This window comes from Protobothrops mucrosquamatus, unplaced genomic scaffold (assembly GCF_001527695.2).
Source record: "Protobothrops mucrosquamatus isolate PMUCROS unplaced genomic scaffold, P.Mucros_1.0 scaffold5753, whole genome shotgun sequence".
NCBI classification, from domain to species: Eukaryota; Metazoa; Chordata; class Lepidosauria; order Squamata; family Viperidae; genus Protobothrops; species Protobothrops mucrosquamatus.
In genome coordinates, this window is record NW_015391601.1 from 13,901 (window position 1) to 24,826 (window position 10,926).

At 39.1% G+C, this 10,926-nt stretch overlaps 1 protein-coding gene across 1 annotated transcript in view; it reads right to left on the bottom strand.

Moving 5' to 3' along the window:
- The window catches only part of LOC107299947 (protocadherin Fat 4-like), a gene marked incomplete at its 5' end in the record, with an annotated part of 18,502 nt that overhangs the window by 1,311 nt on the left and 6,265 nt on the right, over positions 1-10,926 (bottom strand). Inside the window, 4 exon segments of the mRNA XM_029286909.1 lie at positions 82-1,496; positions 5,912-6,100; positions 8,947-9,851; positions 9,853-10,924. Of these exon segments, the coding sequence (XP_029142742.1) occupies positions 82-1,496; positions 5,912-6,100; positions 8,947-9,851; positions 9,853-10,924 (3,581 nt within the window).

The following is a 10,926-nucleotide window of genomic DNA, read 5'->3' on the forward strand; positions in this document are numbered from 1 at the left end:
GATGTGAGCACCAGGGGGATTGTTCTCCTTCACAAAGACTGTGTAGGAGGGCTGTGTGAAGGCTGGAGCATTGTCATTTATGTCACTGATAGGCACTAAGAGGCTGATGCTAGAAGACAGGGGTGGAACGCCCTGATCTTCCACTGTCACAACCATCCTGTACTCAGCCACCTGCTCTCGATCTAGGACTGCACCAACAGTCAGGGAGTAGTAGTTCTTGAATGTGGACTCGAGTTTGAAGGGTACTCCAGGGGGAAAGAGGAAACAATTGATTTGTCCATTGGTGCCAGAATCCCTGTCAGAAGCACTGAGGATGGCTACAACAGTCCCTGGAGGGGAGTCCTCTGGCAATGGCACAGAGAGAGAATTCACAGATAATTCTGGAATATTGTCATTTATGTCCAATAGTTCAATGAGAACTTTACAATGTCCAGATAAAGTACCCTTATCTTCTGCCACAATTTGAAGTTCATAGAAATTAATATCTTCATAATCCAACTTTCCAATTACTCTGATTTCCCCAGTATCAGAATTTATACTAAACATATTTCTGACATGTTGAGGTAGGTTATTACTAAAAAAATAAGAGATTTCCCTATTAATCCCCTCATCTAAGTCTGTAGCATTCAGAGTAATAACTAATGATCCACTAGCTGTATTTTCTAGCAGCTTTATCCTATAAACAGATTGGTTAAATACAGGAGGGTTGTCATTAACATCCAGCACATTGATGACCAGCTGAACAGTTCCTGTGAGTTTTGGTTCACCCCCATCAGTGGCTGTCAGTACTAAATGATGCATAGGGCTCTCCTCCCTGTCAAGTGGAACCTTCAATACAAGTACTACAGATTTACTCTCATCTTCATCATTTCCCGAATCAAGAACAAAATGTTTGTTTGTGCTGAGCTTGTAACTGAACAGAGCATTAGTACCAATATCTGCATCAGAGGCTCCTTCTAATGGGAATCGAGTACCAGCTTTTATCAATTCAGCCATGCTCAGGATCTGTTCCCTGGCAGAGAAGACGGGAACATTGTCATTAATGTCTTTGACTTCCACCTCCACATGGAAGAACCTCAGAGGTTTCTCCACAATCACCTCCAGATGAAGGACACAGTCTGCAGTCTTGGCACACAGCTCCTCCCTGTCTATCCGGGAATTTACAAACAAGATCCCATTCTGCAGGTTTACCTCAAAATAGTCCTTCTCTCCTTTGGACAGCATCCGGAACATCCGAGGCACTAGCTCGCTCACCTCCAACCCCAGATCCTGGGCGATGCGGCCCACAAAGGTGCCGTGCTGGGATTCCTCCAGCACAGAATAATGGAGCTGGCTGCTCCCCATTTTCCAGGCGGTCTGGAGCAGAAGCAGCTGCAGCAGCCCCTTCGGCCAGGTAAGCATCGCAGACACAGGCACAGCCCCGCAAGCCCTTCTCTTTTTCTCTAAATACCTTGCCTTCAAGGGGTCAGGAGCGGAGCCCACGTAGCCCAGCCATACTGGGAATGCTTTCATAGGTTGGATCTTGGCTTGTTGTGATTTCTCTGCGTTTTTTTCTTTTCTTTAATAATCCCATTGTGGATCTGGCTGGCAGGAATGTCGGTCCCTTTAAGGGAGGAGCTCTGCATTTTCAGTTAGACTTAGAGGGTTTTCTTAGGAAACAGCGACCTCGTGTGACTGAATTTCAAAATGTAGAAACAGACTTTCCTTCTGTATTCATGACAAATTTCTAATAATCATTCCATCTTCATTCTCAAATATATTGACTTTTACATAGAGTGCTTGGCTTCATTTGTAAATCTCATACAGTACATGCATTTATTCTTCTTTTACTGTGTATACACTGTATTAATTAACATACATTTTTTGGATAGATGTTTTCATTTCTATATATAGCGATGGCAAGTGTACTTGTTTGTCTCTCTTGTTTGCCAAGGTGACTGTGATGCCATTAAAAGAAGACTGGACTGACTTGAAACATTTGAACCAAAATTTCAAAATAAGGAACAATATATTGGTAGTGGCAAATCTAAATTTGTCTCAGGACACTTGTGTATTCATGTATCCATTTCCTTCTTACTTACCATAGTACTTAAAATGTGATAAATTATTATTATTATTATTATTAAATTAAATTTATATCCCGCCCTTCTCCTTGCGGACTCAGGGCGGCTGACAATCGATTAAAAATACACAAATGACAATTACAGGATTAAAATTAATTAAAAAGAAATATTTAAATATAGTCTAATTAAAATATAATTAAAACCCCCTCTAAAAATTACCCTAGGCCAGTCCTGCAAGCNCTCTGTGGGAGCGTACAGGTCGATGGGAGGTAATCTGCGGCAGGAGGCGGTCTCGAAGGTATCCGGGTCCGATGCCATGGAGCGCTTTAAAGATGATAGTCAACACCTTGAAGCGCACCCGGAAGGCCACAGGCAGCCAATGCAGCTCGCGCAGCAGCGGTGTTATATGGGAGCGTCGAGTCCCTCCCAACACCGCCCGTGCGGCCGCATTTTGGACTAGCTGTTACATACAGTAGATATCTCATCTTATATATTATCCAATAGGCTGTCATATACTGCAATCCATTTGAGCATATGCACAGTGTATAAATATTATATATTGGAAAGAAATGTTTTTGATCTTGCATGAGCACAGCATCTCTGTGCCACTGAATAAATTAGCATATCTTTGTCTGGCTTCCTTGCTAGTCTCAGGAAGTAAAATTTGCTTCACAAATTGCATTTCTAATGTTGCTGTGTTAATATGTTTTCCTGGCAAAAATACACAAAGTTTAGGGGTTTCCTGCCCAATCAATTACATCAAATCAAAAGGTTCTGCAAGGATATATTTGGGGACCCTTATTGCTTAATGTTTATATGAACTCCTGACTTTCATTAACTGTTATAGGAGAAGAAAAATGTTTTGCAACTTCTATATGTGGATGATGCAGCTGTCAACTCCACCCCAATACAATTTTAAAAAGCATTGTAAACCTATTGCAGAGAACGCAGACTAACTATTGATTTCCAAAAAAGGGAAATAATGTTTGCAAATAGAACTAAAAAAAAATACAACTAAATAGCCACAGGAACCTTAAGGGGGGGAGTGATCATGCAATATTGGAATTCAACATTATGAAAGCACAAGCAATAGAACATAGTCAAACTAGATTCTTGGACTTTAAGAGAGCTCATTTCAATAAACTTATAGCTTGGGAAGGATTCTATGGATGAGAATCTGCAAGGGGAAAACAACTCAAGAAGCTTGGGACATTTTGAAAAGTGAGATTATAAAAGCCAGTCTAGCACAATACCAATGAAGAAAAAAAGTAACAGCTCTCAAAAGAAACCAGCATGGCTGCATAAAGAATTCTCTGATAAGTTGATAGACAAAAAGGACAAGAATAAAAAGTGGAAAGAGGAGCACATAACTAAGGCAGAATATCAGCAAATAGTCCGAGCCTGCAAAGATGAAGTGAGGGAAAGCTAAGCTCAAAATGAACTAAGACTTGCGACAAAACTTAAAAGTAACAAAAAAAGCTTCTTTCAACATGTAAAAAACAAAAAAAAATCAAGGAAACAATTGGTCCATTAATGGGAGAAAATGGTAAGAAGGTGACAAACAACAGGGAGAAAGCAGAACTACTTAATTCGTATTTTGCATCTGTCTTTACACAAAGGGAAAAAATAGTCCAACTATCAAAAACAGTATGGTAAAAAACAGATTAGAAACACAAGTTAAGACAGGCAAGAAAACGGTAAGTGAGCACCTGTCCATCCTAGACGAGTTCAAATCACCAGGAACAGATGGATTACATCCCAAGGTTCTGAAGGAACTGGCAGATGACCTCCGAGGTCCCTTCTAACTTTATCATTATTATTATTATATCTTTCAAAGATTCTGGAGCACTGGGGAACTACCAGAGGACTGGAAAAGAGCTAATGTAGTTCCCATTTTCAAAAAAGGGGAAAAAATGGATCCAGGAAACTACAGACCTATCAGCCTGACCTCAATACCTGGGAAGATTCTGGAAAAGATAATCAAGCAACGAATCAGTGAACACCTAGAGGCAAACAAAGTCATTACCAAAAGCCAATATGGTTTTGTCAAAAACAAATCATGCCAGACAAATCTTACTGCATTCTTTGACAAGGTGACAAAATTAGTGGACCAGAGGAAGGCTGTGGATATAATTTACTGGACTTCAGTAAGGCATTTGATAAAGTAGACCACAACGTACCACTTGATAAGATAGAAAAATGTGGGTTAGACAGCATCACCACCAGATGGATTCATAGCTGGCTGACCGGCCGTACTCAGTGTGTGGTCCTCAATGGAACTGCATCTACATCAGGGCTCTGTTCCATCAATGATTTGGATGAGGGGATAGATGGGGAACTCATCAAATTTGCAGATGAACCAAGCTGGCAGGAATAGCCAACACTCCAGAAGATAGGCTTAAGATACAGAAGGATCTTGATAGACTCGAACATTGGGCCCTATCTAACAAAATGAAATTCAATGGTGAAAAAAGTAAGGTTCTACATTTAGGCAAGAAAAACCAAATGCACAGGTATAGTATAGATGGTACCTTGCTCAATAGTAGTAACTGTGAGAGGGATCTCGGAGTCCTAGTGGACAATCACTTAAATATTAACCAGCAGTGTGCTGCAGTTGCCAAAAAAGCCAACACAGTGCTAGGCGGCATTAACAGAGGAATAGAATCAAGATCACACGAAGTGTTAATACCACTTTACAATGCCTTGGTAAGGCCACACTTGGAATACTGCATCCAGTTTTGATCACCACAATGTAAAAAAGATGTTGAGACTCTAGAAAGAATACAGAGAAGAGCAACTAAGATGATTAGGGAACTGGAGGTTAAAACATACAGTATAAAGAATGGTTGCTGGAATTGGGTATGTCTAGTTCAGGGGTAGGCAACCTTGGCTCTTTTATGACTTGTGGACTTCAACTCCCAGAATTCCTCAGCCAGCCATGGCTCAGGAATTCTGGGAGTTGAAGTCCACGAGTCATAAAAGAGCCAAGGTTGCCTACTCCTGAACTAGTTTAATGAAGAGAAGGACTAGGGGTGACATTTTAGCAGTGTTCCAATATCTCAGGGGTTGCCACAAAGAAGAGGGAGTCAAGCTATTCTCCAAAGTACCTGAAGGCAGGACAAGAAGCAATGGATGGAAACTAATCAAAGAGAGAAGCAACCTAGAACTAAGGAGAAATTTCCTGACAGAATAATTAATCAGTGGAACCATCTGCCTCCAGAAGTTGTGAATGCTCCAACACTGGAAGTTTTTAAGAAGAGATTGGACAACCATTTGTCTGAAATGGTATATAGGGTTTCCCGCCTGAGCAGGGGGTTGGATTAGAAGACCTCCAAGGTCCCTTCCAACTCTATTATTATTATATTATTATTATTACAGTAACAAGTTAATTCAGCAGTATCATTTCAAATAACAAGGAGATGTGCTCCATACACCCATACATACAGAGTATACTTTTTTATTTATAACAGATGAATAATTAGTTTTAGCAGCTAACATTTTTTATACCAAAGGTTTGACCCAAATTATGTATGGAAATTGGAATATGCCATTATTGGGATACAATCTCTGAAGTAGGGTCTGGAGCTATAATTTTACCCACATTCTTTAATCTTTCCTCCCAAAACCTTCCTTCAAGTCTCTTGATAATTCTCATATACCTTATTTGCACAAATTTGATAGGTGTTTTGTACAGAACTGGACATATAGTAGTACTTCAAGTGGGTCTAACCAATGCAGAATAGAGTGGTATTACTGCTTCCCATAACTTGAAAACTAAATTTAAATTATTGCAGTCTAAAATTATATTTCTTTTTAATTGTTATGACACACTACTATCTCATGTTCACCTTTAAACTGATCATATTTCTGTCCTCTAATGTAACTAGTTGTCCCACCTAAATCATCTGTAATTTTATCATTTTCTTTCATCTCCTTGTTCAGATCACTTTCAAAAATGTTGAAAAGAAGGCCCATATTCAAACTTGGTGGTACTTTACCACACTCCATGTGAAGCCAGGCCTCAGCATTTCTCAGAACTGAGTTGAAGTTATATAAATATCTAGCAATGGTTAACTGCATAGCTTCATAGATCTTTATTATTGTCTGGAATTAAATTCTTATCTAGGTGAGATGTGTCTGATGCTTTTGTGAAGTTCTTTCCTAGGAAATAAGTTTAGGAACTTCTACTTGGTAATATGCCAAATTTAGGAACTGGTTCCCCCATGAGTTTAAGAGGTTACTTCCTTTTGTCTGTCTTCGTTTAGATTACTGCTCTGTAGTGATAAATTGGGATCTGAAGTTAAGAAGAGAAATAAAATAGAAGTCATTCCACTCATACAAGAACATACAAATAGTTGGAGCTGAAAAAAGAAATATGTGAATAACTCCTAACTCACAATAGAGTTGTTATGTAACATAACAAAGTTACACAGAAGGAAACTGTATAGAGCTGCATTTGTCTTTAAAAGTTGTTTTTCATGATTTATACTCTTTTAAAAAGACAGAATTAATGCAGATAAAAACTGTACTGGATAAGGGAAATAATGTTTTGTACATGAAGCAAAGAATTGATTATTTCTTTCACATAAAGACAGAATTAAGTTTTACATTAAAAAAAGAAATCATGCAGCTTGATGCTTCTGCAGGCAATATGTCAGGGTTGAAAATAAATAAAGCTATACTGACATATTTACAGTGCTAACTTCCCAGAAATAATATATATGATTTTTAAATATTCCTTACAATGCCAAGTAAGATCCATCTATAATTATCCTTATATAGGAATTTCTACTTAAGATCTTTTCACTACAGCTAGAATACAAGTTGGAAATTGAAACTGTTTATTAGATATACATCTGTTTCCATTCGTACAGAAACCCAGCTTTCTTTGGGATAGATTTTTAAGATCTACAATATGGGATCATATCTTGCATCTAAGCAAGTTAGAACTTTCAGTGAAATTTAAAGGTGATTATTTTTTCAGATCTGCTTTCAGCAATAATTCTGAAATCCAGGCAATTTAACAAAATGTGTTTGGCAGAAAAGCAAAAGTTGATCAAACATATATTTCTCTCCAGTGATTTTTCTTTACCCCTGGATTCTGAAAAGGCTGTTCTTTATCCAGAGAAGTTTATTGGTCTCAGCCATTGCAGTAGAAAAGGAGCCTCTGGGTATTGGACCACCTGGATAGTTGAGGGGAGAGAATTCTACACTATATTTTCAATATGTTTGAAGTCAAGGCGGAACAAGTTCTTTGTTTTGATTTTTAGCTTCTCTTTTTAGTTTTTGCTTTGCATTTTTGTTTCTTATTTTTAAGACTTACTGCTATATATCATACCATGTAAGAAACGTATCAACAACATTTGACTATTAAAAATTGCAAACAAACCAACAATCCTCAACTAAGATATGTTTTTAAACCTATTAAACTTATTAAACCTAGCAACTTAATAATATTTTAAAAGTAATCCTCCAGATCTCACATCGTGACATTACTAATGAAGACGTACTACAAAGATCCGATTTAGAACACCTATTGTGAACTATGAATGAACATCAAATGCAGCTTATTGGCCACAGCTTACGTGTGCCTAAAGATTGGCATCCCAAAATTGCACTACGTTGGATGCCTTCCGGAGAAAAGAGGAAAGCAGGCTGGCCTCGGAAAACCAGGCACCAAACACTTAGAGGAAGGTCTTAAGACTACTAATCTCCCTTGGGGCGAAGCCGAAGATGCTGGGAATGATCAAAATAGCGGTCAAACCTTTGCTGCCCAATGTGCTCCACACAGGGCCTGATATGGTGATGAATCCTTGTCCAGACACAAATAATGTTTTTAAAAAGAGGCATTATTGTCGGTGAAGAAGTTTCTTATCTGAATGAACTGTGTCTATGATACTACTGGGGAGTTCTTATAGAAATGAAAGAAGAAAGGGTATTACTACTAATATCCCATCTGTTTATTAGATGAAATATAAACAGAAGAATGATTATTGATATACAAATCAATTTCTTGATTTAGAAAAGAACTAATACACCCAATTTTGGCTATTCATTTATTATCAAAATTTCAAACCTACTTTATGCAAGTATGTATAGATAGTCCTCGTTTAGCAACCAAAATTAGGACTGGCAACTCAAGTCATTACATTAAATGGTCGCTAAGTAAAACTTACTGTGCTTATGATCTTCCTTCAGGTTTCCTTTCCTTATAAACCTGTGAAAGTCAAAAATGTGAGGACTAGTCACAAAGTTACTTTTTCATCACTGTTGTAACTGCGAACAGTCCTATCGCGACTTTTTTTCCAGCAATCCGGCCTGCGGACTGGCAGTTTGACACTCCTGCACTAATCAATCACCAAGGACTCCCCTGTAGTGCAAAATCAGAATCTTATGTTCCCATTTTCACTGAAAAGCATTTTTTTTTAATTTGAAAGGACTTTAATGTATTAAAATGTACTTTAATTACTTAAAAGTATTAAAATTATCTAATTTATATTTAAAAAAAATAAAAAGAGAAATGTCAATTTTTAAAAACAAAAACAAAAACAATTTAACAATTCAGAATATTTTTTTCAGTAGGTGAATTATAAACAAAAGGTCAAAATAGCAGGGTGCAGCGAAGATCTTATTTATTTTTTACTTTTGAAAGACAAAACTAGTCACTGTTAAATAAAATACATTTTCGAAAAGGATCTTTTTCTACCAACCCATTCCAAAAAATATTTCCCTGGAAATAAGAATTACCTATCTTTTTATTTATATATTGTGATTTTAGGGATAACGATTATCAGAAGACACATTTTGTATAAAGATGATCCAAAATTGTTAGCGCAGAAATATGATTTTGAATGGATGTCAAAAACTCTAAAACCAGACCAACTCACCTCTTTAGCTGAATCTGGGAGTAATTCTGTCCCATTCCTAAGTTCCCCGTTATTTGCAAAAACAGGAATGTTGGGACTGAAAATCATAAGGTCGCTCTTGGCACCAGCCTCTGCACTCACACCTGCCAGGATGTGGCTGTGGCGATTGGAATAGGACCAGCTGCCCACTTCACTGGCACAGACCAGGGTGGCTGTGCCAGGGCCATAAACCATGGCTCCCTTTGCCTTGGACTGACATCGTAGAGCCATATAAACAAAAACAGCCAGCAGGAACAGGCTGGAAACAGAGCAGATGGCAATGATCAGATAGACGTTGATGGAGTCCACCAGGGGCATGAAGGTATCTCCTGATATTGGATGTTGATTATACTTTTTGATGTCCTGGGTACTTGTTACCAGTGACACACTCAGGGTGGCTGTGGCTGAGAGCTGAGGCTTCCCATGGTCCTTCACAAGAACCAGAACACTCTGGATTTTGCCTCCTTCTGATTCATCCAGAGGATATTTGGTACTCACCTCACCACTATACTGGCCCACAGACCATGGAACACTGCTTTCTTCAACCAGTTCGTACCTGAGCCATGCATTGTAGCCAGAATCCGCATCCAAGGCATGGAACTTGCCTACAATATGCCCAGGCATCACGGGGACCACTAGAAGAATCAAGTTCTCTTCTGATGATCCTGACACGACAGGTGAATTGTCGTTCTCATCCAGCACAAAGACCTGAACAGTCGCATTGCCACACAAGGAGGGCATTCCAGCATCCTTGGCTCTCACCTGGAACTCCAACAGTTTCAACTCCTCATAGTCCAAGGACTGCAGAGCATAGAGCTTTCCACTCTCCGAATGTACAGAGATGTAGCTTGACAATGGCCACAGCTTCTCGTCTATCCAATNCTTCCACTGTCACAACCATCCTGTACTCAGCCACCTGCTCTCGATCTAGGACTGCACCAACAATCAGGGAGTAGTAGTTCTTGAATGTGGACTCGAGTTTGAAGGGTACTCCAGGGGGAAAGAGGAAACAGTTGATTTGTCCATTGTTGCCAGAATCCCTGTCAGAAGCACTGAGGATGGCTACCACAGTCCCTGGAGGAGAGTCTTCTGGCAATGGCACAGAGAGAGAATTCACAGATAGTTCTGGAATATTGTCGTTTATGTCCAACACTTCAATGAGAACTTTACAGTGCCCTGATAATGGAGAATTGCCTTTATCTTCTGCAACAATTGGGAGTTCATGGAACTTACTTTCTTCATAATCCAATTTTCCAATCACTATGATTTCCCCATTATCAGAATTTATACTAAACAGCTTTGTGACATGAAGAGCTAGGCTATCACTAAAAAAATAAGAGATTTCCCTATTAATCCCCTCATCTAAGTCTGTAGCATTCAGAGTAATAACTAACGACCCACTAGCTGTATTTTCTAGCAACTTTATCCTATAAACAGATTGATTAAATACAGGAGGGTTGTCATTTACATCCAGCACATTGATGACCAGCTGAACAGTTCCTGTGAGTTTTGGTTCACCCCCATCAGTGGCTGTCAGTATTAAATGATGCACAGGGTTCTCCTCCCTGTCCAGTGGAACCTTTAACACAAGTACTACAGATTTACTCTCATCTTCATTATTTCCTGAATCCAAAACAAAATGGTTGTTTGGACTGAGCCTGTGAGTTAAGAGTGCATTAGTACCAATATCTGCATCAGAAGCCCCTTCCAAGGAGAACTGGGTACCTGTTATTAGTTCTGATATGCTCAGGATCTTTTTCCTGGCAGAGAAGACGGGAGCATTGTCATTCATGTCTTTGACTTCCACCTCCACATGGAAGAACCTCAGAGGTTTCTCCACAATCACCTCCAGATGAAGGACACAGTCTGCAGTCTTGGCACACAGCTCCTCCCTGTCTATCCGGGAATTTACAAACAAGATCCCATTCTGCAGGTTTACCTCAAAATAGTCCTTCTCT